The sequence below is a fragment of the Grampus griseus genome (assembly GCF_964374135.1).
Source record: "Grampus griseus genome assembly, chromosome: 2".
NCBI lineage: Eukaryota > Metazoa > Chordata > Mammalia > Artiodactyla > Delphinidae > Grampus > Grampus griseus.
This window is the reverse complement of record NC_139018.1, coordinates 45,836,201-45,863,771: the sequence shown is the minus strand read 5'-3', so window position 1 is coordinate 45,863,771 and position 27,571 is coordinate 45,836,201. Positions and strand designations below refer to the sequence as shown.

At 34.8% G+C, this 27,571-nt stretch overlaps 1 protein-coding gene across 1 annotated transcript in view; it reads right to left on the bottom strand.

The window, feature by feature from the left end:
- Window positions 1-27,571, bottom strand: part of WDHD1 (WD repeat and HMG-box DNA binding protein 1) — a gene marked incomplete at its 3' end in the record, with an annotated part of 55,892 nt that overhangs the window by 21,544 nt on the left and 6,777 nt on the right. The window contains exons 4-16 of the mRNA XM_082647066.1: window positions 23,740-23,891; window positions 22,959-23,070; window positions 22,733-22,783; window positions 21,655-21,750; window positions 17,661-17,753; window positions 16,725-16,831; window positions 16,365-16,506; window positions 12,167-12,377; window positions 9,374-9,561; window positions 7,329-7,513; window positions 4,279-4,520; window positions 2,016-2,153; window positions 232-388 (exon numbers count right to left, since the gene is read on the bottom strand). Of these exons, the coding sequence (XP_082503192.1) occupies window positions 232-388; window positions 2,016-2,153; window positions 4,279-4,520; window positions 7,329-7,513; window positions 9,374-9,561; window positions 12,167-12,377; window positions 16,365-16,506; window positions 16,725-16,831; window positions 17,661-17,753; window positions 21,655-21,750; window positions 22,733-22,783; window positions 22,959-23,070; window positions 23,740-23,891 (1,874 nt within the window). The remainder of the gene's footprint in view (window positions 1-231; window positions 389-2,015; window positions 2,154-4,278; window positions 4,521-7,328; window positions 7,514-9,373; window positions 9,562-12,166; window positions 12,378-16,364; window positions 16,507-16,724; window positions 16,832-17,660; window positions 17,754-21,654; window positions 21,751-22,732; window positions 22,784-22,958; window positions 23,071-23,739; window positions 23,892-27,571) is intronic.

Genomic DNA, 27,571 nt, shown 5'->3' with positions numbered 1-27,571 from the left:
CTGGACCTCCAGGGAATTCCCTTAGTTTCTATTTTGCTCAATAGGTTCCAAGTCAAGCAACTGGTTGAAAACTTCAAAGTGAATGTAAACAAATTCCTAATTTAGTGAATATGGAAAGCAAGTAAATGAGCTAAGGTTAAAGATTTTTAAAATACCTTTAAAGATAAGCATAATAAAGAATTTCAAAGTACTTTTTAAAAAGAGTCAACTAAGCATTTTCTAATAGCCCACCTCAGTTGCTGGGGATTTTCATGGATACCAACCACCCAGTAGTGATCAGATTTTCCTTTGCAGTGTTCTCTTGTGTTACATACAGGAGTCCATGTATGACCAAGTCCTCTGTTAAGCATTCGAACAATGCCTTCTGAATCCACGTAAAATGGGGTACCTATATACCAACAGAAAAACAAATCACTTGGAAACATAGCTACATATTTGTTAAATAACCTTTTTCAAATACAAACACCAATCAATCAACTTTCAATTCAAAAGCAAAACAAAAAACAAACAAAAAAACCCAAACCAAAAAAATCCTCCCAAAACCCAAAAGGCAAATAATCCAAGATTATTTCCCATAAAATTTCACTAACCACATAGAGTAAGACCTAACTGAATCAAAGGAAAAAAAAATTGCATGTGATGTGACTAAAATTTATCCAAAAAAAAGAGGAAAAAAAACCCTGATCAATTCAGAGAAAACTATGCCACCTGCTGGAATACAGCAGTTTTTCAAAGCCAATTTCAGTAAAGAAGTTAAAATTGAATCTGAAGTTTCCTTGGTCAAGAGAGACTTGGAAAAATGAGGAGAACCTAATGCAAGGTGATGATGTAGAGAAATCTGTCTTTAGTACTCTTCTTCCTCCCCCCTCTCTCGGCCTTGTCACTGTTCTGTTCCCCAACAGTTCCCCACTGTTCTGCTCCTAGACTTACCTAGGAAACAAGTAAGCATCCCTGTTTCCCACCTACTCTGCTCCCATTTCAGGAAGTACATGGCAAATTCCCTAATTATCCTTTTTTTATCTACGACTTCACACCCCTCTTACTCTGCAAACAGCAGTTTCCTCAGGGTCTAGATCTGATTGGTAACTGGGAGAAAAAAATAAAGCTATATGAATGGAAGTTATTAATGGTCACATTATTAAAGCATAAGTGACTAATTAATATCCCAATAGAAAACACATCCAGAAATGGTTGGGTTTTTTTAAAGACAAACTGGAGTTTCCAATGATGTAATTAAAGGGCATGAATCTCCAATAATAGAAATATTTAAGCCAGAAGACAGGGTTAACAAGTGCCTTAAAATAAGGTACTCCTCAGTGTCCTTCAAATCATCTGTCATAACCCACTGTTAAGTGAGTCTACAACAGCACACTGTTCAACAGAAATATCATGTGGGCCACAAATGTAATTTTTAATTTCCTCCTGGCACATGACAAAAGGGGGAAAAAAAGTGAAGTTAATAATATATTTTATTAAATCGAATATATCCAAAATATTATCATTTTAACATGTAATTAATATAAAAGAATTATTGAAAATTTTTACATTTTTTAAATTTCATACTAAGCCTTCAAAACTTGGAGAGTATTTTATTGTTATAGCACATCTCAACTCAAATTAGCCACTTTTCAAGTGCTCTATATATAGCCACATGTGGTTAGTGGTTACTATAGTGGAAATCAGTAGAAAATTCCTGATTTTCACGTAGAATCCGCTAAAAAAGCCAAAACTTGAACACTGATTTGTATCTCCTTTTTGCTAGCTAATAAACTTTCAGAAATATTTATTTCCCTCTTTGTAAGTTTTCTAATCAGAATTCTGATGAAGAGATCTTGTACATAAAACAGTGGCTACCTCACCTGGAAATTCCAGTTTCCAGCTCTGCCAATATATTAAAATAAATAAATTTAAACATAAAATATAGACAATTTATCTTTAAGCAAATTAATTAGGAATAAATATTGAAGCAATTTTCTTCTTGAGAAATGACTTTAATATAAATGAATTTATCTTGCCTTCAGCTGAAAAGCCAAGCCATACAAGGTAGGATTTCCTTGTAAGAGGAAGAGGATCACCATGTAAAATTTGTTTTTTCTTTTTGCCCAGCTCCAGCAGTTGAACTCCAAGGCACTGATCCCCATCAAATCCTGTACCTAGTGAGAAAATGTAAATATAAATCAGGTATCAAAGGTTTTTTAGCTATGATGTAGTTTAAATTATTTTCTCTGAATTGAATTTTATTTTGTGATAAACTCCTAAATTAGCAGTACTTTTTATAGATAATCCACTTACCTGAGGCACCATTCAGGGATTAGAAGCAGAATAGTATGTTACGTGGACTATTTATATAAGGTGTTTTTAAGTGGTAATTCATTCACTCAAGACGTATTTAAAGAGAGCTTACTTTGTACCAGGTACTGAGGTTACAATGGTAAACAAGACAAAGTCAGCGTTCTCATGAAACTCATATTCAGGTAGGAGAGGAAAAACTAATATAAAAAGAAAGAAAATACTAAGTGTCATGATCAAAGATGAAAATACTAATGTGATACAGAGTGTCAGACTGAGTGGCTACTTTAGATTGGACAGACAAAAGTGGCCTTTTGAGAAAGTGAAATTTAAACCGAGATATGATTTGCAAGTTGGAGTCAGCCATCCAAACGATAGGGGGAGGGGCACTACAGTAGACAGGGAAAAGCTAATGAAAAGGGCCTAAGTTGAGAACAAGCTTGGTGAGTTTGAAGAACACAAAGAAGCCAGTAGGGCCAGAACCAGTAACAAGAAAAAAAGTGGTAAGAGATGAGGCTGAAGAGGCAGGCAAAGGTCAGATCATGTAGGACCTTGCCACCTGGGATAACAAGTTTGATTTTTATTCTAAAGCAATAGGAAGACATCAGAGGATTCTGAGCAGAAGAGGGAAGTGATTGGATTTGTTTTTAAATCACCTAGGTTGCTATGTGGAGAATGGATTGTGGCAGGCAAGAATTGAAGCTGAAAAGCTAGTTAGGAGGTTATTCCAACAGTCCAAGAGATGATGTCTGGGTTGCACTGGGGTTTTAGTGGAGATAAAAAGAGACAGATGTGCAATGCGTTGTGTGAACTGACGTGATAATGACTTTGCTGACAAAGTCAGAAATGTGGGGATGTGAGGGAAAGAAAGGATAACTCTTAACATTTCTGGCTTGAGTAGCTAGATTGATAGTATGCCGTTTACTGAAATGGAAAAACTAAGAAGCAAGTTTGGAGGGAAAAAGAAAGCCCAGAGGCTTTATTGTGACCAAGTTAAGTATGAGATAAATATCAAAACTCTACATAGAGATTTCAAGTCGGCAATTGGATATGTAAGTCTGGAGACACAAGGAGCGGGTAGGGCTGGTGATATTAATTTAGAAGTCATGAACATATAGATGTATTAAAGCCATGGGTGTTAATGAGATATCCCAAAGTAGTTTCTCAAACTGCATTTTTTGACCTTTGAGTCATGAAATCAATCCAGAGTTACAACCAGAATTTAAAGAAAAATGAAATCAAAGAGTAAATATTGTCCATGAGACTTTCATTCTAGTTATATCTGCAGGTATGTATAGAACAGCAACATAGAATATATTTCTCACTAGGGCTAAGCAGTCGAAAGACTAATAGCTCCTGACCTAGTGAAAGGAAGAGAAGGGGGCTGTGACTGCGCCCTGGAGTACTCCAGCTAAGAGGGGGGCACAGGAATAGGAGCCAGCAAAGGAGCTGAAAGAGTTATCAGCTCCTAAGGAAAAAAAAATGGGCAAGTGACATCACAGAAGCCAAGAGAAGAAAGTATTTCTGGTGGAATTATTTAAATAAATAAGCATAAAAAGATCATCGCTAACCTTAATAAAACCAGCCTTAGCACAGCGATGGGGACTGAGGACAGAATATGAAGTGAGGAAAAGGAGGCAACAACTTTTTAAGTCACATTCAAAGTTGCTCTGGTACTTCACACAAGGAGTTAGTTTATTTTTTGAGGCATTTAAACTCTGATAATTCTTATAAGATATAGACATGGAAGCAATTAACCAAACTCTACCTTAGAATTCTTTCTATAGTACAATTTTTCTATAAATAAAATGTTTTCATTTTCATTGCTATTAGTGAATACAACAAAATTCTGTACAAAGATTATACTGATTCAAATACTAAAATAAATGCAAAAGGAGATACAATCCAAAACAGAGAGAAAAAAAGCTTAAGTAATTTCCATTTTACTTCAGGTCATGGTAAAACTATAAAATAGTAGAAAAAATCTACCTCTGTGATAAACAATGACAAGCTGTTCTCCATGTCCTGCCACTGACACAACAGGCCCAGGGAGACTGAAGACCTCTTTCTGAACACCTCCAATGGTAAACAAGCGAAGGAGCAAGGCGCTAGTGGCAGCAGCAGCCCATCCCTGACCAAGACATATGGCTTCAATATTTTCATTCTGAGGCATGTCTACTATCCACTCTTTGCTTGAATCCCACGAACTAAAGTGCAGGCAATGAAGCTTGCTAAAAATTAAAACAAGACAGAAACAATCAAACTTTCACATTTGATATTTTATACATATATATAACTAATCATTACACCCAGTAACAATCAAATAGTTTATTTTTCTATTACACACAAATAATACAAAAATGGCTTTAAGAAAGTAATTATGAAATATCCTTAAAATGAACTATGTTAAAACCATTAATAGTCATGTTACTGAAGAATATTTAAAGATACAGGAAAATGCTCACAATATAATGTTAAATGAAAAAAAGCAGGATAAAATCAGCAGAGTGTGATCCTAGGCTGCAAATACACACAAAAATCACAACCAAATTTTTAAAAAGGAAGGAAGCATCAAAATGTTAGGCAAGAGTCCTCTCTTTGCAAAAAAGAAAATTCAATATGGGAGAACAAAGAGAAAAAGAAAAAAAAAATCATAATCCCACCAGCAAGATTACCAACCACTGCTAACAATCTGATTTGTGTTTCCAGTCTTTTTTCTTTGCATATTTACATACATGCAAGTTATTATGAAACTTAAGCTTCAAAACGTAGATACCATAGTATTTAGAATCAGAGGCAGTACTGACTTCCTAAACAGTAATTTAAAATTCAAATTTAAAATAAAGAGAGATGAGGGACTTCCGTGGTGGTCCAGTGGGTAAGACTCCGCAATCCCAAAGCAGGGGGCTTGGGTTCCACCCCTGGTTAGGTAACTAGATCCGGCATGCATGCCACAACTAAGAAGTCCGCGTGCTGCAACTAAAAGATCCCGCATGCCGCAACGAAGACCCAGTGCCGTCAAAATAAATAAATAAATAAAAATAAAATAAAGGGGGATGGGAATTCCCTAGCGGTCCAGTGGTTAAGATTCCGCATTTTCACTACTGAGGATGCGGGTCAATTCCTGGTCAGGGAACTAAGATCCCCCAAGCCACGCAGCTCAGCCGGAAAAAAAAAAGGGTGGGGGGGTGGACCTAGACATTATCATGTTAATTGAAGTAAATCAGAAAGAGAAAGACAAATATCATATGATATCACTTATATGTGGAATCTAAAATACAACACAAATGAACATATCCAAGAAACAGAAACAGACTCACAAACATAGAGAACGGACTTGTGGTTGCCAAGCGGGAGGGTGGGTGGGGGAGGGAAGGATTGGGAGTTTGGGATTAACAGATGCAAACTAGAATATATAGGATGGATAAACAACAAGGTCCTACTGTATAGCAGAGGAACCTATATTCAATATCCAGTGATAAACCATAATGGAAAAGAATATGAAAAAGAATATATATAACTGAATCACTTAGCTGTACAGCAGTAATTAACATAATATTGTAAATCAACTACACTTCAATAAAATATTTAAAAAATAAAATAAAATAAATAAAAGGATAACATTGTATATGACTCTGAAATAATATATCTAGGAAAACAAAGAGAAGAACAATGATCAATCAGGAAACCATAACAATCTTAACAATCTGAAATCAAAATTGCACATGGAGCCAAGGGGGAAGTGGGATGTGAGGGGATGGATTGGGAGTCTGGGGTTAGTAGATGCAAACTATTATACACAGAATTGGATAAACACTGAGGTCCAACTGTATAGCACAGGAAACTATATTCAATATCCTGTGATAAACCATAATGGAAAAGAATATAAAGAAGAATGTATACATATGTATAGCTAAATCACTTTGCTATACAGCAGAAACTAACATAACATTGTAAAACAACTATACTTCAATTTAAAAAAATTGCCATGGAAATAAATGTTCTAATTATGTAAGATATTCTGAGTTAGAGACACTGAGTCAACAGTGATTATTTTAGTAAACTGATTTAATTCAATAATAAAGTATTGAGTTGATTTTACAATGTGTAAATTAGGAAACCAATTAAAATATTAAAATGACCCAATTTGGTGTTTCTCAGGCTTTAATGCATACTCTATCACCTGAGGATCTTGTTAAAATGCAGATTCTGACTCAGAAGGTCTGGGTTTGGGTCTGTGATTCTGTGTTTTCAACATGCTCCCACGTGACCCACGCCCCTAGTTTGTGGACCATAATTTGAGCAGCGAGGAACTAACGTATCCAGTCAGAAGGATTTTAATTTCAAATCACCTGGGAGTTAGTAAAATCTATGATCAAGTGTATAAGCACTATGATCAGCTGAAAAAATTAACAGGGCAAACTGGCTGAAATAACAAAGCTGAATAAAATATTTTTTCTTCTTTAAAAAAAATACAGATTCTGCATCCACTGCTTTTCCATCATAATTTTCTTGTCTCTATATCTACCTACCTACCTAGCAACCAATATATCTAAGTTAAAGGTTTTCAAGTTAAAAAGTCAAAATGACAAATAGTACTAATAACATTTTTAGTGTGTTTTTCCTTTTTTTTTTTAAAAGAGAAGTTTCAAATCTAATCTATAGTGACAAAACCCACATCAGTAGTTGTCCAAGGCTGGGATTAGATTAACTGTAAATTGTTAACAGTAGTTATATCTGAGAGTAGAATTCTGGGGGGAATTTTCATTTTCTAAAAATTCTGTACTACTTAAGCTTGCTTGTTTACAATTAATCCGTTTATTACTCTTATGTAAGAAGGGGACAAATAAGCAAAAACAGACATATGTTCTGAGGTATTACGGGTGTGCTGCTATTTGTACTAAACTCTTCCTTCTGAAATTCCATACTATAAAAGACATAATTTTGTTTTTTGTCTTACAAACTTTCTGTACTGAATTTCAACATTTTAGTACAACAGTTCAACAGTAACAAATTCTTCCTAATAATCTTGAATTTACCTTGCTAGTTCATCAGTGCTTTCACATGCCAACAAAACAGCTTCATGGGAAAGATCCGCTACTGTATAATTCAAAGTGTTTGCTAAGTGTGTTGCATGGTGTATGGAGGTATCATGGAACTCCACATCTATGGCATTGTCTTGCTCATCATTATAGCAGCGAATAATTCCAATAGAGTTCCACACCTACAAACATGTAAGGTTAAATACAAGTCTGAGAAAGAGTAAAGTTCTTAGAATCAACAGACTAAAATAGTACAAATTAACAAATAATGTAGTCTGTATCAGGGATTAAGTTATGGGAGCAACCACAGCTTACTTACCTCTAAATAGTTTCAGGTAACAGTAGTAACATCGGAGCAACAATTACTAATTATTCTCTTCCTCATGAGAAGAAGGTACATATATACTTATTTATTAGCAAATGGAATATTTTACCTAATATTTTAAAAAATTATATTACTGTCATAAAAAAATACTTTACAATTCACCTTTGGACAACTGAACCATTAAATTCATCAAACAAAACATTTCAAAAATGTATTTACTTACAAATATGACTGCATATTTCTTTTGGTCCAACTAACTGGTTTATAGTTATGGCATAAATATATACATTTTAAGGCAGCATAGGACTTCCCTCGTGGCTCAGTGGTTAAGAATCCGCCTGCCAATGCAGGGGACACGGGTTCGATCCCTGGTCTGGGAAGATCCCACGTGCCATGGAGCAACTAAGCCCGTGTGCCACAACTACTGAGCCTGCATTCTAGAGCCCGCAAGTCACAACTACTGAGCCCACGTGCCACAACTACTGAAGCCCATGAGCCCTAAAGCCCGTGCACTGCAACTACTGAGCCCACGCGTGGCAACTACTGAAGCCCAAATGCTCTAGGGCTCATGTGCTGCAACTACTGAGCCCGCACGCCTAGAGCCTGTGCTCTGCAACAAGAGAAGCCACCGCAGTGAGAAGCCTGTGCGTTGCAACAAAAGAATAGCCCCCGCTCGCTGCATCTAGAGAAAGCCTGCTCGCAGCAGCGAAGACCCAACACAGCCAAAACTAAATAAAAATAATTAAACACACACACACACACACACACACACACAAAACAGGAATTAAAAAAAAAAATGCAGCATAAATTGATACCATTTGGAAAACCTGTCTTCCACTCATGTACACTACAGGCTCACACTACGCAGGGTAGGCCCTAGTGTTTCCTTTCCCCTACCACAAATACAACTATAAAGTATTTGACAATATTAGAAAAATTAAGATCTATTACTTGATGATGATTACTGATGGCAATAAAAAGGTTGTTGTTTTTTTTTTAATAAAACATCACCTTTAATATTTATCTACAAATTTATGCCAGGACCATACAATTTAAGAAGGACAACTGTCAAAGTCCTCAGTGGAAAACCTCAAATAATCAACAAATAAAAATATTAAACTTTTTTAGCTCTCAAACTTAAGACAAAAAGTTAATATAGTCATTCATCCATAAATATATATTGAATGCCTATTGTGCCATACCTTGTTCTAAGTGCTATCAGTAAACAAAACAGAAAAATCTCTGTGCTTCTGGAGAATATATTCCATTGGCATGGGGAAAAGGGGCAGATAGCTTTTTTTTTCATAGCACTTATCACCTTCTAATAGTATACTATACCAGTGGTTGCTTTCTAAAAAACACCTTCTAACTAGTGTGCTGGAATCAGTACAATCTCCTATATAAAAACTAATATGAGAAGTAAAGTTTGGAAGTATAGCCAAGAGGTACTACAAGATATACAGTCACATTTATTATGTTCATTATATGTCATTTTGCAAAGCAGAATTTTATTTAACACAACATTCAATAATAAGGTTGAAATAAGATTAAAACTGTGAGTTAACCATAAAATAAATCAAGCACAAAATTATAATCAATCAAAGTGTTCCAGGCCAGTTAACCAAGGTTTTTACCACACAAAATTAACTACAGTGAGATAAAATGCTTAAAAGTGAGATAAAACTATTTTAAAGTTACATGTAGATGAAAGGCTTACCATGAATCTGTGAGTGAGATGCAAGGGTGTAGAACCTGACTGGAATGGCTTTTGCCGGGGCGTTGGCATAGGACCATCATAAAATGGCCTTTGGGATGTTACAACTGGTAGATTGTGAATGCTGCCTGCCTGATCATCCTCCTCCTCTTCTTTGAGAAAACCAGAACCAGTTTTTATCATTGTAACATCTAGAAAACAAAGGATTATAATTAGAGAATCATAAATACCTATTACCTTGAAAAAGAAAAGCATTACGAAATCTAATAACCTTGTCCATTCATATTTAGTAATACTAACATTTTAATACTATTTGCCTCTTTCACTGTGTTAACATCTGCAGTGATCATTCAAAAGCAATGGAGGGTATAACTGCTGGTACCTTAGCATGAATCAAAGCAGTGGAACCAATCTGTATTAGTAGTCAGTATACTGTTAACCAATTGCAGTAAAAATAGTAAAAATATTAATTTTATTAAATCTTGATCTTTGCATAGATTTTTAAAAAATGTTCTCTGTGTTAAAATGGGAAGTGTGCATAAAGAATTGTGATGGGGGATTTCCCTGGTGGTCCAGTGGTTAAGACTCTGTGCTTCCAATGCAGGGGTTGTAGGTTTGATCCCTGGTCAGGGAACTAGATCCCACATGCTGTGCAGCACGGTCAAAAAATTTTTTAAAAAAACATGCTGTGTAGTGTGGCCAAAAAATTAAAAAAAAAAAAAAAAAAGAACTGTGATGGTTGTCTCAAAAAAAAAAGCAATTCTGCAGTTGAGTTGTAAGCTGAACTAGCTAATTTTTTCATGTAACACCATTTTTATTGGAAATACCAGATAAACTATGGTTTATCAAGTATGTGGCAAACATTTTCTTAAAAATGAAGTGAGCTGGTCATTTAAGAAAAATAACTGACAGAATTTGTGGTCAATGATAAAACTGGAGCTTTCAAGTGAAAATCAGAATAGTGAAAAACCTGTATCTGCCACCATGAGCTTGACTGCTTTGTAATATTTAAAAACTTCTGATGAGATTGGCAATGATACTAACAAATATTATTCTGGATAACGTGTCAATATTAGGAAGGTCTGCAAAGCTCAGGAAACAGTATTTTCCAAATTAACAATGCATATGTGAAAAAATCAAACATGGTAAAAGATCCATTCAAGTTAGACCAATGGATTTTAATGTAATAATAGAGTTGAAAAGTTCACCGAAAAGTTTTCAGATTCCACATTGCAAGTAATCTTTAAGAAATTATCATTTGTTGCGTTTTGGTGCAACATCGAAGAAGAATATCCGCAATTCTTTCAATAGGCTATTAAAATACTTCTCCTTTTTCAAACTACATATTGTGTGAGGCTAAATTTTTTTCACATACTTCAAACAAAAACAAATATATGGCAGTAGACTGAATCCTGAGGCACATGAAAGAATCCAGCTGTCTTCTATGCTAAGATCTGCAAAATGGTAAAATAATATCATTTTTCTAGAGTTGTTTTATTTTCATAAAAAATGTTATTTTCATATAATGAGTTTATTAATGTTACTTTAAAATGAATATTTTTAAAATTTCTCAGTTTTAATTTCTAACATAGTAAATAACAATAAATAGAACTCCACAAACAATTTTCTTTGGGGTCCTCAAAAAATTTTAGGAATGTAATGAGCTCCTGAAACCAAACATTTGAGGAGTGCTATCCTATAAACCCTATATGCTTTAAATGCAGCACAACTTACCACTGTACACTGGCATTTCACTTGGTAATGTTCAAATGTGTTAATTTTAGCATATAAGTTATAACAGTCACTTTATTTAAAGGTTTTTCATTACAATCCCAGTATCTTTAACAGATACCAAACTATTCAGGTTACTTATTTCTTTTTGTTTAAAAATTTTTAATATTTATTTATTTATTTAATTGGCTGCACCGGGTCTTAGTTGCCACTTGTGGGATCTTTAAGTTGTGGCCAGCTTACCTATTTCTTGAGTTAGCTTGGTAGTTTGTGTCTTTCAAAGAATTTATCTATTTTATCTAAGTTGTTGAATTTATGGACACAAAGTTGTTCATAATATTCACCTATTAAATTTTTGTTATTAATAGCAGTGCTATCTTACAGAAATATAATGTGAGTTACATATGTAACTTAAAATTTTCTAGTAGCCATAAATAGTAAAAAGAAACAAGTATAATTAATTGTAATAATATACTGCATTTAAAATATAATTTCAACATGTACTCAATGTAAAAAACGACCAAGATATTTTACATTCTCTTTTTTGTACTGTCTTCAAAATCTGGTTGCATTTTATACTTAAAACACACCTCAATTTGAACTAGCCACATTTTAAGTGCTCAAAAGCCATAAGTGGCTAGTGGCTATCATATTGGATAGTGAAGGTCTATGGGATACACGGTGATGATACCCCTTTCATTTCTTATATTAGTCATTTGTGTCTTTCTTGATCAATCAGGATAGAGATTTATCAGTTTTATTGATCTTTTCAAAGAATAAGCTTTCGGTTTTACTGACTTTTCTATAGCTTTTGGTTGTCAATTTCATTGAATTCTGTTCTTTATCATTTCCTTCCTTTTGCTCGCTTGGGGTTTAATTTCCTCTTCTTCTAGTTTGCTAAAGCAGAAGCTTAGATCATTGTTTTGAAACCTTTTTCAACATACGTATTTAATGCTATAGCTACATTCTACCAATCCAGTACTGACTTTAAATAATAGTTTTAATAAAAAATTGAAAATATTGATCAGTAAGATGGATCATCACATTCACAAAGTCAATTCATACCAACTGAGTTTTCATCATCTTCTAGGATATGACTTCGCTGTCTAGGACGACCTGAAGCCAGCATGAGGTCATCATCATCTTCCTCATCATTTATAATCCGTTTTGAAAAAGAGCGGGTTTCGACTGCATTGTCATTTAGAAAATCACCAGCACTACTTGTATCTTCTCCATCAAAAAGATCATTATAATCCTTTTCTACTCTGCTAGATACCTTGAACAAATTAATACAAATTAGAAAGTATTAGTGAACTACTTAGATAAACACAAGTACTCAAAAGGCAATCTTTTAATATGCGCCTATAAACTCTACCAAGTAAGCAAGTGCCTTGGTAAAAATAATTAACAAATATGTTTATGAGGATTGTATTATATTTATATAAGACCTAGTCCTTACTTTAAATGCCTATAGTCTACGGATAAGGTGGAAGTATAAGACAGACATGTAAAGAAATACATGTGTATACCCAAATATAAAGCAAAATTTTATTCCTCACAATCATTCTCCAGAAAAGAAGTCACCTATGAGTACTTACAAAGTCTCTCATTATAAGATATTCTCTCACTTACTTTTATTTTGAACAAGATACTGCTTAGGTAAGATGTTTACTTTAAATGATCTCAGTTAAAGCTTGTCTTTGGGTTATTTTTTGATGCTTACAGAAGTAAACAAATAGAACCAAAAGAAAAACAAAAGTGGCAAATAAATCCAACATTAATCATTGATTCCTAGGAACATGAACATATCATTGCAAGTACTGAATGTCACTGTAAACAATTTTTGAGATCACTTTAAAAAGTGAATAGTAAGCAGATACATTGTAAGGATCACAATTATTCCTACAGAATGAATAAAAACTGAACAATGTTAAGTCAATGGAAACTTATAGTTGGGTATAAAAGTCTAATGAGAACACCATTAATGGATTCAAAAGGGACTATATCACAAATCTTTTAGATGGAAGTGCATATAACTGTGTTCTGGAAAGTTGACATTTAAAGAAATGAGAGAACAGAAAAAATACTTCTAAATTCATATGTTTAAACAAATGATTTGAATAATTAAATTAATAACTATTGATAAATGCTATAAGAAGATATTTAACTATTTTATCCATAGTCCTAAAAGCTTATGTACTCAAGTTGGTCAAAACCTTTTTTCGGGAGGGGGCTTCCCTGGTGGCGCAGTGGTTGAGAGTCTGCCTGCTGATGCAGGGGACCCGGATTTGTGCCCCGGTCTGGGAAGATCCCACATGCCGCGGAGCGGCTGGGCCCGTGAGCCATGGCCGCTGAGTCTGCGCGAACTTTTTTCGGACTTTCTTATCAAAAATGAGGGTTTTAACTTACGGTGAGAGGTGTTGTAACAGAAACATGTACTATGAGGAGTAAAAGCAAAAAGGAGAGAGTGGGCAATTCTGGATAGAAGGGTTAAGGTTTTATAAGAAAGGGGTGACCTTTAAACTAAAATCTTTTTAATTTTTTTTTTTTTTTTTTTTTTTGGCAGTACGCAGGCCTCTCACTGCTGTGGCCTCTCCCATTGCGGAGCACAGGCTCCGGACGCGCAGTTGATTTACAGTGTTGTATTAATTTCTGTTGATTCAGTTATATGCATATGTATTCTTTTTCATATCCTTTCCCATTATGGTTTATCACAGGTTACTGAATATAGTTCCCTGTGCTATACAACAGGACATTGTTGTTGAACTAAAAATTGTTTCTTAATTTAATTTTCTTTTTTATCAACGTTAGACATGCATATAAATTAGTCAGTTATAAGATTTAACATAAAAATGAAAACAATCCTCTGCACAGCCTCCGACTTACTTCTCTGCTCTCAACTGTTTCTTTTGATACTTTCCTCCACACTTGTAAATCATATTCCAGTGAAATATTTTGATTTTTAAGTTTTAATTACCTATTTAATGATGTTACTAACTTCTTTCTGTTAAGAAAGATGAGGATTTGGTGCCATTTTTCAACCACCACTACTTCCCTTGTATGCATATACACCATTCTCCTACTCCTGTCCACCCAATATAGATATATTCTCATTTTGCTTGGATCAATTTACAGTATTTAGATTTATTATGACCATGTAAATGCTATTCATAGCTGAACCCTAAAGTAAAGGAAATAAAAGCAAAAATAAATAAATGAAACCTAATTAAACCAAAAAGCTTTTGCATAGCAAAGAAAACCTTTGACAAAACAAAAGGACAACTTACTGAATAGGAGAAAATATTTGCAAATGATATGACCGATAAGGGGTTAATATCTGAAATACATAAACAGCTCATACAACTCAACATCAAAAAAACAAACAACTCAATTAAGAAATGGGGAGAGGGCTTCCCTGGTGGCGCAGTGGTTGAGAGTCCGCCTGCTGATGCAGGGGACACGGGTTCGTACCCCGGTCCGGGAAGATCCCACATGCCGCGGAGAAGCTGGGCCCGTGCGCCATGGCACGGAGCCTGCGCATCCGGAGCCTGTGCTCCACAACGGGAGAGGCCACAACAGTGAGAGGCCCGCGTACCGCAAAAAAAAAAAAAGGGGGGGGGCAGAAAAGCTGAATAGACATTTTTGCAAAGAGGAAATGCAGATGGCCAACAGGCACACAAAAAGATGCTCAACATTGCTAATCATCAGGGAAATGCAAATCAAAACCACAATGAGATATCACCTCACACCTGTCAGAATGGCTATTATCAAAAGGAACACAAATAACAAATATTGGCAAGGATGTAGAGAAAAGGGAACCCTCCTACACTGTTGGTGGGAATGTAAATTGGTGTAGCCACTGTGGAAAACAGTATGGAGGGTTCTCAAAAAACTAAAAATGGAACTACCATATGACCCATCAATTCCACTCCTGGGTGTACATCCGAAAAAAACCAAATACACTAGCTGGAAAAGATACATGCACCCCAATGTTCATAGCAGCATTATTTACAGTTGTCAAGTTATAGAACCAACCTAAGTGTCCATCAACAGCTGAATGGATAAAGAAGATGTGATATAGATAGACAGATAGATAGATACTGGAATACTACTCAGCCATAAAAAAAGAATGAAATTTTGCCATTTGCAACAACATGGGTGGACTTGGAGCTTAAGGTATTATGCTAAGAGAAATAAGTCAAACAGAGAAAGACAAATACTATATGATATCACTTACATGTGGAATATAAAAAATATAACAAACTAGTGAGTATAACGAAAAGAAACAGACTTACAGATACAGAGAACAAACTAGTGGGGAGAGGGGCGGGGAGAGGGGCAATATATGGGTAGGGGATTAAAAGGCACAAGCTATACTGTATAAAATAAGCTACAAAGATATGTACAACAGGGAATACAGCCAATATTTTATAATAGCTATAAATAGCTATAAATCCTTTAAAAATTATGAATCACTATACTTCAATAAAAATAAAATAAAAATAAAATAAAATAAAGAATTTCTCTCTTTTGGTTTTTTCTTACACGGATTCCCCAAAGATCTTCCAATCTCCTGCCTGAAAAACATAAGACTGGCTGACAACACTCTGGGAGCCAAGTATGAAAAGTGAGCTGGGAATTTCAACGTTCAAGTATATACATTTTCATTTAATCCTTTTCAGTACAGTATTCCTCCTTCACCCAACACCACTCAATTGTACCCAGTGTCCCTGGATCTGAATCTTTGAGGACTCAGGCAAGCTAAGTGGCACCTCAGGGGAAATAATGAACAAAAACAAGGAAATATAAAACAAGGCAGCCTGTTTAAAGCAGTTCAGTCAGGCTGTGCAGCTAAGCATAAGAAGTATATAGTTAGCTCTAAGAGTTAAGGGAATTCATGACAGAAAAACTTAGGCTAAACTAAGTTACAGTTATTAACTAATTTTCATCTATAAAACATTTATTTAACTAAAAACACCCAGAACACCAGGATACTAAAAAATTAGTTTTTCACAAAGGTATTCCTTGGAAAGCCATGAAATATTAATGGATATTATACGGAGGGAAAGAAGTTCCTTAGTAAAACGTATTTGGGAAACATTAGGTTAAACAAGTTTAAACGTTCTTTGTGATAGAGCATTACTGAACATCTAATAACATAAATTATAATTTTCAAAGAAAGTAATGTAGTTTGTGGTATTTCCCATATTCATATGACCACAGAAAGACTTTGAAGAAACTGTTCTACCCTATTACTTATTACCTTACTGCTTGACATCTTTCCACTGGGGTCACAAACATTCTCCAGGACTCCCAGATTTCCTTCTGCATCAGTATAAGCTATTTGACCACAAGTAGGATGCCATGACAGGCCACAAATTGCATAACCTTTCTCATGTTTCACCCTAAAAATTAAAAAGTGAATTCTTAAAACACTGTCAAGGAAAATATAAGCTATACATTTCTTTAGGTAAATTTTAGTTAGAAAAAGTTTTGATAAACATAGCTATATGTCTGCATTTTAACAATCTAATGATTGCAGATGTGAAATGTTTAATAATAAAAAAAACAAACATCTAATAGAAATAAGCAAAAAAGAGACAAAAGATTTACTGAATCATACCTTTCCATGCAATCTTTGGTTTCCACATTCCAAACTATAATTAAACCATTAATACTCCCTGCAGCTAAATATTGTCCACAAGGAGACCAGGTTACTATATTTAGGGTCTAGTAAAGAAAAACAATAAATAAATAATAATTTCATATAATTTAAAACTAAAAACTCATTTTATTACCAAATTCAAATTTTTATAACCCTTATTGTATGCAATTTCTAATTAAATCTGATACATAAACAGCAAGACAAAGTTTGCTTACTTTTTAACTTTCTTTTTCAATAATATTCAACAATCAAAGTAATAGCAGCTTTTACTTTATCACAAGAAAATTACACTAGCACAATTTTAAAAGCAAAAGCTAAAAAATGTTTTTATCCTAGAAAGAAAGACAACACAAGTTATCCTCTTAGCAGTCACCATCAAGATGAAGAGAACTAGGAAGTGAAGTGAATCGTACTAAGCCATTGCTGACCTACTGGGTCTCTGTTTCCTAACTGCAAAATGGGTATACATGAGAGAAGGGGGCGGGGGGAGGGAGAGAGAGAGAGAAAGAAACACAGACTAACAACCTTTCCTGCTCTAAAACTCCAGTGTCCATAGTCACAAGTCTCAGTGAAACTCACTTAACAATAAATATTACTAATAATGTGAGAATTACCTATTCTAATACTATGCTAGGGTTAAATTTGACTTCTTATAAATTAAAAGATTTTTCTTACCAAATTTCACAAAGGAGAAAGGTCAGATAGGACCTAGCAAAGACTTATCTACTAGTTATTCACTAAGTGAAGAAAGGCTGAGGGGTAAAAGGTGGACACATGCACAGCAGTCCGGAGTTGTTCTCCATTTCCAACAATATTTAGCTGTAATTGTATTAAAGAAAAGTATGCATTAACTATTCCCATTAGCCTACTGAAAGTATCACTTACAAAACCTACCTGAGAGATGAAATTATCTGAAAGATCAAATTGATTACTCCAAGTTTCTCTTCTATATAGCTTAACAGATTTTTCCACAGGAACTGCTAGTAACTATTAGGAAAGATAAATGATTTAAACAAAAGTTTACACTAAATTAAGTTTAAAGAGAAAAAAAGCAGAAAATTCATCTAAATAAGACTAAAAAACATAAAAGCAAATTTGTATTTTAATTGGCAACTAACAAAACTCAGAAAGCTACTTAAAATTTTGATAAAGAATGGGTGATGGGGCTTCCCTGTGGCGCAGTGGTTGAGAGTCCGCCTGCCGATGCAGGGGACACGGATTCGTGCCCCGGTCTGGGAAGATCCCACATGCCACGGAGCGGCTGGGCCCGTGAGCCTTGGCCGCTGAGCCTGTGCTCCGCGATGGGAAAGGCTACAACAGTGAGAGGCCCGCGTACCACAAAAAAAAAAAAAAAAAAAAAAAAGAATGGGAGATGATCATTATTGCTTGCACTGAAAGACAGAGAACTTATAGTCATTAATATTTTTAACACTATTTCTTAAGGAATATAAGCCCTTTGGATCTAAAAGTTCATCTTATTTGCTGGCAGGAGAGAAACAGAGCCAAAATACTTTGAATATCTTTGGAAAAGGAAACTTATCTTCTTACATATACTTCCAAAAAACAGATTAGTAGAAAATAAAACTGACATATTCTTTCCATGCTTATCAAAAAACAAAGAAAAATGTATTATTTATGAATAGTAAAACTATGTTTAAATTTTTTTTAATTAATTAGATTATTTCATAAGCAAAGAAGAAATACATACTGGATTTCCCAACTATCACTTTAGTGCAGAATGTACCCTTAAAAGTTTACATGACACAGGGCTTCCCTGGTGGCGCAGTGGTTGAGAGTCCGCCTGCCGATGCAGGGGACGCGGGTTCGTGCCCCGGTCCGGGAGGATCCCACATGCCGCGGAGAGGCTGGGCCCGTGAGCCATGGCCACTGGGCCTGCACGTCCGGAGCCTGTGCTCCACAACGGGAGAGGCCACAGCAGTGAGAGGCCCGCGTACCGCAAAAAAAAAAAAAAAAAAAAAAAAGTTTACATGACACAAAAGGTCATACATTGAAAAGAAAGTCTCCCTCCAATCACTAAATCCTATTTCTACTTCCCAAAGGCAAAAAACATGAGCATAGACCATATAAGAATGCATATGTACTTATACACAAGTAGACACACAATTAAACAGTAGCATTCTATCTACTATCTATACCTACTGCTCTACAGCTTGATGTTTTTAATATATCTAAAGACTGATTATTCCATGTGAAGACACACAGATATACCTCATTCTAACAGTTGCAGAGTATTCCATTTTCAGGAATAAATTCCACAGTTTATTTAACCAGTTCTCTATTAATGAACATTCAGGATGTTTACAATCTTTTGCTACTATAAATGATACAACATTTTCATTATACATACTCTGTAGTGCATATGAATAAGTATGTTTATAGAATATATGCCTAGAACTAGTACTACTGGTCATTCATTCTAATAAAAACTGCCACATCCTCTTCCACACAGTATATATCAAACTTCTGATCTTTGACCATCTGACAAATGAAAAATAGAAAATCATATTTCAATTTGTATTTCTTTTAGTATGAAAGGTTGCATGTATTTTCATATGTTAAAAGCCATCTGTGTATCTTTTTCTGTACACTGTCTGCTCATGTCCTTGTTCATCTTTTTACTGGGATCTTATTGATTTATAAGAACTCTTTGAATATTAAGGAAATTAGCTCTGTCATATTGTTTCAAACTTTTTCTCAGTTTATCATTTGTCCTTTGACACTGAAATATTTATTTTTTTACTTTTCATATTGTTGAGTTTATAAATTTTTTCTGGAAATTTTCACATATGCAGAGAAGTTAAAAAGATGATACAGCAAATACCTATACAATGAGATTCACCATGTGATAGGAAGTCTCCAAGATGGTTCTCAGTAATTCTCACCTCCTGGTATTCATGCCCTTTGCCAGTACATTTATTAAATCTCCTTTTCTCCACCTTTATAATACACTAAATTCCCATATATACTGGATCTATCTCTCTGTTTAATAGATATCTATTCATGAATTAGTATCACACTTTTAATTCCCATAGCATTATAATGTTATATCTGATTGAATTAGACTTTACCACTTTTGTTTTTCAAGACTTTTGCTTTTCCATATGGCTTTAGAATCAGTTCTATTTGGTCCACCCAAACATCTTACTGATATTTTATATTGAATGCTTCAAAACTATAGATAATTCAGGGAGGAACTGACATCTTTATAACAAAAATTCATTTCTAAGAATAGGATATATTTTTCTATGTGTTTTTCTAAATGTTGCCATTTGCAACAACTTGAATGAACCTAGAGGGTATTATGGTTAGTGAGGTAAGTCAGAGAGAGAAAGACAAATACTGTATGCTATCACTTACACGCGGAATCTAAAAAATAAAATAAAAATAAGTAAATAAAATGAATAAATATAACAAAACAGAAAGAGACTCAGAAATATAAAGAACAAACTAGTGGTTACCAGTGGGAAGAGGGGAGGGGGTAGGGCAAAACAGGGGTGGGGGATTAAGAGATACAAACTATTATGTATAAAATAAATAAGCTTTTTAGCTTATCCTTTTGGATATATTATATAGCACAGGGAATATAGCCAATATTTTATAATAACTTTAAATGGAATATTATCTATAAAAATTTTGAATTGCTATGCTGTACACCGGAAACTAATATAACATTGTAAATCAACTATACCTCAATAAATAAATAAATAAATAACGAAAAAGAATGGGATACATATTTTCTATTTAAGTCTTCTTTTACTCTTCTTTGTAGCATGTTTAAATTTTCTTTACATAGCTCTTTCACATTTTTTGGTAAGTTTATTCCTAGTTATTTTATCTTTTTTTAAAATTTTAAAATCTTTTTTGATTTCACAGTTAGTGCATTATTTTCTCTCACCATGTTTTCTAAATGGCTACTGTTTGTATATAGGACTATAGGTTTCGTATATTAATTTTGCTTCCAACTACCTTACTGAATTTTCTTATTAGTAATATTTTTCCCCCAGTTGATTTTCTTGGGATTTCCTCATATATAAGCATTTCATTTGCAAATAATGAGCATTCTCCTTCCCTTCTTTCAAACCTCTCATATCTTTCTATTGTCTAACTGTATCAGCTAGTACCTCCAAAATGTTAAACACTAGTAGTAAGAGTTGATATAACAAGACTGTTTCCAAAGTTGCCCCATTAAACATGAATGTAGGGCTTCCCTGGCGGCACGGTGGTTGAGAGTCCGCCTGCCGATGCAGGGGACACGGGTTCATGCCCCGGTCCGGGAAGATCCCACATGCCGCGGAGCGGCTGGGCCCGTGAGCCATGGCCACTGAGCCTGCGCGTCCGGAGCCTGTGATCCGCAACGGAAGAGGCCACAACAGTGAGAGGCCCACATACCACACAAAAAAAACCAAAAAACCAAAAAAACATGAATGTAAAGAAAAAGTTAAAATCAATTCATTCCTGCCAAATGTACTCTTCAAAAAAGAACCTTTAAAAAGTTGAAATGTTTCTTACAGCATTTCAATAATTAATTTGCTTGGAGCTCTAAAATTTATAATCTAAATGAAATAGTTACAATTAAAAAAACTATTCTTACATTCAAAGATAACAAGGACTGGAACATATAATTAAAACAAAATAAGGAACTTCCCCGGTGGTGCAGTGGTTAAGCCTCTGTGCTCCCAATGCAGGGGGCCCAGGTTCCATCCCTGGTCAGGGAACTAGATCCCACATGCATGCCACAACTGAAGAGTTCGCATGCCACAACTAAGGAGCCTGTGTGCTGCAACTAAGACCCAGCACAACCAAAGAAGTAAATAAATAAATATTTTAAAAACAAAACAAAACAAAAAACAAAATAAGAGTCACTCACCTTCCCACTTTTTGGCTGCCAAGCAAGTCTGCAGATTGATTTTGCATTTATCACATCATTGCATTTTTGCAGCAGTGGCCAACTGATAGCACATGTCTGATTTAGGAAAAAAAAGAAAATGTAAGTCTTGTGACTGAAAAATAATCTTTTTAAATAAATAAAAATGAAAAATAAAATGCCAAAAGAAAAAAAAGAAAATTTATTTCCCCTTATGAAAATTCTTCCAAAAAAGATATGCAGCACTGAGTACATTTAATAAGTGGTTTCTTCAAACTGATAGATAGCTCGGAAAAAAGCAACTTAATTCACTTTAACCTAATTATAATATTTGATTTACCTAAGTTACTTTATGTTTTTCACAGTTATAAAGAGCACAAGTCTTAAATAATTAACTCAAATAGGAGTATTTCCTATGTAGAATAAGCAAACAGTATACTCACCGAATAAACGTACACAAACAAAAAAAACCCCAATACATTAAAATCTTAAAGTAACTATGAAAATAAACTTGAGAGATCTACTACGAAATGTTAAGGTGTCAAAGTCAATCCTTTTAAATAGTTCAAAAGTGAGGGAAGAAACTGTGGCTATGAGCTGAAGCATATCTGTGAGGGATGTTTTCCTCATCAGCTACATCATTCCTAGAAATGCCAAGCCTTCTCTGATTGCCTCAGGAAGAATTCATTGTTCCCTCTGCCAATCCAGAAAGCATTTTCTCCATACCTCCTTTAAAGCTATTACCAGGCTGGATCAGAGTAAGTTATGTGACTCTCCAAATCAAGTGTGGCCCATGCCTTACTTTCGTATCCCCAACATCTGGGGACCAACATATGGTAGTTAGCTTATAAATATATAATGATTGAATTTCCCTTTATGATTAGATACAGAATCAATTAGTCGTCAACATATTTACTTTTGCTTAGATTGTTGGGGAAGTTGATCACAAAACCGGTATTTAATGCTACTCAAAAGAAACAAACTATGAAGAATTATTAATTTGGTCCAATAATACATTATGTAACGTCCAATATATGATGGAAGTAGGCAAAAAGCTTTAAATTCAAATTGATGAGCTTACCTGATCTGAAATTTGCCACACCTTGACAGATCCATCACAACTAGCTGATGCCTGCAGAATAAAACAATAGATTTCTCTATAGTTACAGCCATAATACTATATGGAGACTGGTTCAACTGATAAATTAAAGAGGCTTTTAACAATTGTGTGAAACTTTCTGCTAATTCTTTCACAGTTTTAAACAGATTCGCAAAAAATGCAAAAAGAGAGGGAAAAAAATGATTACCAGAAAGATGTCCTTAGGGTCAAAGGAAAGACTTAAAACAGGGGCATCATGTCCTCGAAATGTTTTCTGTTGGCTGCAATCCGCCACATCCACAACTTTGACTAGAAAATCACTAAGAACAAGTGTAACGTACATCAATAAATGTCAATACAAAAGACTCTCAAAAGCTATGACCCAAATATTTCAAAGTAATGAGTAAATGCCATAATTTCTTTATAGCAACATGTGAAATTTGGCACCCATATTACCTTTTAGTTTTGGTCTATAAAGATGCTAAAAACATAACTCAAGATTTCTCATGTTAAAATATAAATACTTTTAGAAAGTGGCTTCCTTAGTTAGATCTTAAGCTTCTATTATTTGCTAATCTAATTACAGCCACAACCATTTTTAAAAGCATTATGCCTTTTACTCCAACTCAGCAATTCATCAATTACATTTTTTTCCTATGACAAATAAGCAACAAGAAAAACAACAAAAATCCTGATTGTACAGTCTAGGTTGTACCAAAAATAATTTTTAAAATTTTGTATCCAACTATCATCTTTCCCCAGTCTTTTCCAGCATTTACTGAGCAGGCTGTCGGCAAAGCAATATACCTCAATTCACAAAGAAGCACAAGTTTGTCATCAAAAACCTTTACCAGAAAGAAGACTTGAATATAATAATTAAATAACAACAACAAAGACGGTACAGAGTCCTGAAAATGTTACCCTGAATCCAATGAATGAGGCCATTTTGTTCTAATATTATTTCATTTTCTGATATCAAAGAGCCTTACCTAGATCCAGCAGCAATTTTTGCACCATCCCCATTAAAGATCACATGGTTTGCATTTGTGGTGAAGCGAGTCAATATACCATCTGGAACTCCTTCAGGAAACGTGTGCACTTGAACAGTATTGTTAGATACTGCAGTGACCAATTTCCCATTCTAAAAGAAAAATGAAAGAAACATCGGCAAAAATTAGTTAATTAATTGGGAGTCTCTCCATAGTTAAAAATCCGGTAAAAAACAAACAAAAAAAACTTATAAATGTAGTTCATGTCAAGAGAAAAATAATCAATATATAATTTTTCTGAAATGGCTATTAGCAAGAAAAATTTACTTGCTGCCTTTAGAAAATTTAATTCCCTCTTCATCAGCCAAACTTTTAGCCTCTGATTTCTCTTGTACTTCTGGCAAGAAAAATATTTAAATAGTGTTTTTGTGGATTCCCAAATGTCATAAGAAGGAGACTCAGAACAAGAAAACATAGCTAATCTCAATGAGGGAAGAGCACAATGGACACAATTAGTATTGCCCTGTGTTTCCAGAAAACAATCATTAGATGTGTTTTCAGAGTAGGGTAAAGTCTAAATGCGAATCCATAAATCCACGGCTCCTGTTTTTTTTTTTTTTGGCCGCACTGCAGGGCGTGCGGAATCTTAGTTCCTCAACCAGGGATCGAACCTGTGCCCCCTGCAGTGGAAGCGCAGTGTTTATTTAGTGTTTTAAAAACACTAAATAGAAAGTTTTAGGATCCGAAAATGATCTGCAAACACTGTTGTTTTGCACAGCTTTTAGCTAAGAATCATACAAGGTCAGGGATCTGCCCTACCACCTTAATTTTATTACTTACCCAGGAGGAATTAAGTCCTGATGCACTAAATCATAGTCTACCAACCTCATACACAATTCGATGTATCATATGGTCAATTTATTAATTTATGTTAAATAACTACCAAAAGAAACAAACTACTCAAGTTTGTTAATGAACATACTTTACCCTATAGCAATAGGTCTCAGCCGTATTTGCGCACTTAGGACCCTTAGCTTATCTACAGCATCTGCTCCCATTCTAATGGGAAAAGAACCTGGTAATACAATGACATGTTACTATATAGCAACATTTGGGGAAATGTGTACCTTTGTTCAAATAACAGTTCAGATGATTCAAATTTGAACTGTGATAAACACCTTCAAGTTCAATTACTGGAAAACTGGTGAAAAATACTGTTTATGCCTACATTGCAACTACTGTATATAATTAAATCCATAATAAACTAAATTCATAATGTTGAAGTTAAGCTAACAATAATTTAAATGTGAAAACCAGAAGAGAATCAACAATATGCTATAACCAACTCAACACAACACTGATACTGCTAAGTGTTCTTTGGCAAAACTGCAGAAACACCAACTATTTACTTGTGTGCATGTACAGAAATTTTGCAACCTTGGCTGTGCTTTACTTCACAGACAGATTTCTTAGTAGAATACTGACTAAACATCCTCAGTTAGCTCTAGTAAATAATCTTGGTAATTCTTTAACAAAACTTTAACTAGCCCTCTATTCATGTGAAAATGTTAAAGTATATAACAGCAGTAACTCACCTGGGAGATCTGAATAAAGGCCTTGCTTTGAAGTCATTTTCAAACAAATCTACTGGGAAACCAAATCACTACCAGTATACGGTGTCAACTAGTAAAAATTTAAAAAAAAGAAACCATGCAAAGGATCAGAGCTGTGGTCCGGATCTGGTCAGACTATTCTTCTCCCTGGTGGATAGGGAGGAATGGAACCCAGCACAGGATGACTTGGGCCCACTGTGTTCCTAACTATGTCATTTGACTTTCCTCTGAGCTTTGATTTTCCCAAGAATAAAATGGAGATCATTCCACATACCTTTCCTTACCTTTGTTAAAGACAACGTAAAATACTATGCAAGTGTTAACTATTACTACCTACAAATATGTTGATATATCCCAGTTTCACTATTTTGGAGGGTGATTTTTTTTCTGCTTTGTCCTCAAATAAAGCACCTAATTGTACTTCCCTATAGCACTGAATCCATAAAGTATGTATTTACGTATTTATAAGCAATTATGCTTTAAATGAAATTGTCAACTTTGCATGGCTATTTGGTAACATCATTTCATTGAAGAATTATAAACTCCATTCCTAAAGCCAAACATTTTAGCACTGAATATGAGCCTTGTAGTCAGTTGAATAGTGGCCCCTAAAAGACATGTCTAAATCCTAAGCCCAGGTACCTGTTACCGTAGCCCTAGGAAACTACCATAAGTCCACTTTCATTTTTTTCTTCTTTAAAGTCTTTTTCATATACAAAAGCAGTACATACTTATTGTAGGAAAAAAACCACGAAACTGTCCTGAGCAGACAGTGAGTTTTCCTACTCTTGTGAAGCAATTTCCATTAACTTGTTGGGGTTAAGTCTTTTTAACTTTATTCTATAGATATACAAATTACAAATATTTGTGTACTTAAATCCTTTATTTTAACAAACATAAGACTATTCTATAACAGACTGTTATGAAACTCTATTTTTCATTTTTTCAATTAATTGTAAACATCTTTCCAAATGAAGGTATACAGCACTCTCGCATTTTTTTTAGTGGCTGCATAGTATTACATTATATGACTACCAAAATTTATAAAATGTATTCTCTATTCAGGGACACTTCAATTGTTTCTTTTGCTATTATAAACAATGGTTTTACTAATATTCTTGTCCACAGAAATGAATGTGTGTACTTCCTTACGGTAAATAGCCAGAAATGACTGTGTGCATTCTAACTGTGATACACCATTATCAATTTATTCCAAAAAAAGTTCATCAGTTATACTTCCAGCAACTGTTGTGTGAAAATACTGTGAAACAGAAAATATATATTGGTCTCTACCCTCAGTTCCTGGCACAGAGTTCCTAAAACCCTTGAACTGTCCTAACTGATAAGAGCACCAGGAGCATCTTTTGTTCCAAACTTTGGTCTTTGACTGATTCCTGACACAAAGCTCCCAAATCCCTTGGAACTTTCTGGGTGATAGGAATGTCTTTTGTTCTAATGAGGTGCGTCTTGGTGGGCTCCTGGATAGCTTCAGGATGGTGGCTGGTCACCAGAAAGATCAAGTCATGATCAGAAGCTTGGAACTTTCAGTCCCACACCCCTATCATCCAGGAAGGGGAGAGGGGCTGGAAATGAAGTTAATAATCAGTCATGCCCATGTGATGAGTCTCCATAAAAATCCCAATAACATGGGGTTCAAGGAGCTTCCAGGTTGGTGGTGCACCCCAACTCCACATCTCCATTCTCCAGACCTCACCCCATGTTCTCTTCATCTGGCTGTTCATCTGTATTCTTTATTATGTAATAAACTGGTAAACTTATTTCCCTGATTTCTGTGAGCTGTTCTAGCAAATGATCTTATCCAAGGAGGGGGTCATGGAAATCCCCATTTGCAGCCAAGCTGAACAGAAGTTGTAGGTCATCTGGGGACCTAATACTCGCGACTGGTGTCTGAAGTGGGGGATAGTCTTGTGGGACTGAGACCTTAACCTGTGAGGTCTGAGCTAACTCCAGTTAATGTCAAAATTGAACTGAATTGTAGGACACCCAGTATTGCAAAGAACTTATTGATATGGGGAAAAACCCATATATCTGGTGTCAGAAGTGTTGTGAGCATGGTAGTGTGAGAGTAAAGGAGAAACACAGGAAAACAGTTGTTTTTCCTTTATAAATACTTCTCCAAGCCCTCACTATTACTGGGATCAGGAATATTTTTCATCCTTGTCAATCTTACAGGAAAAAAAATCCAATTGTTTAATTTG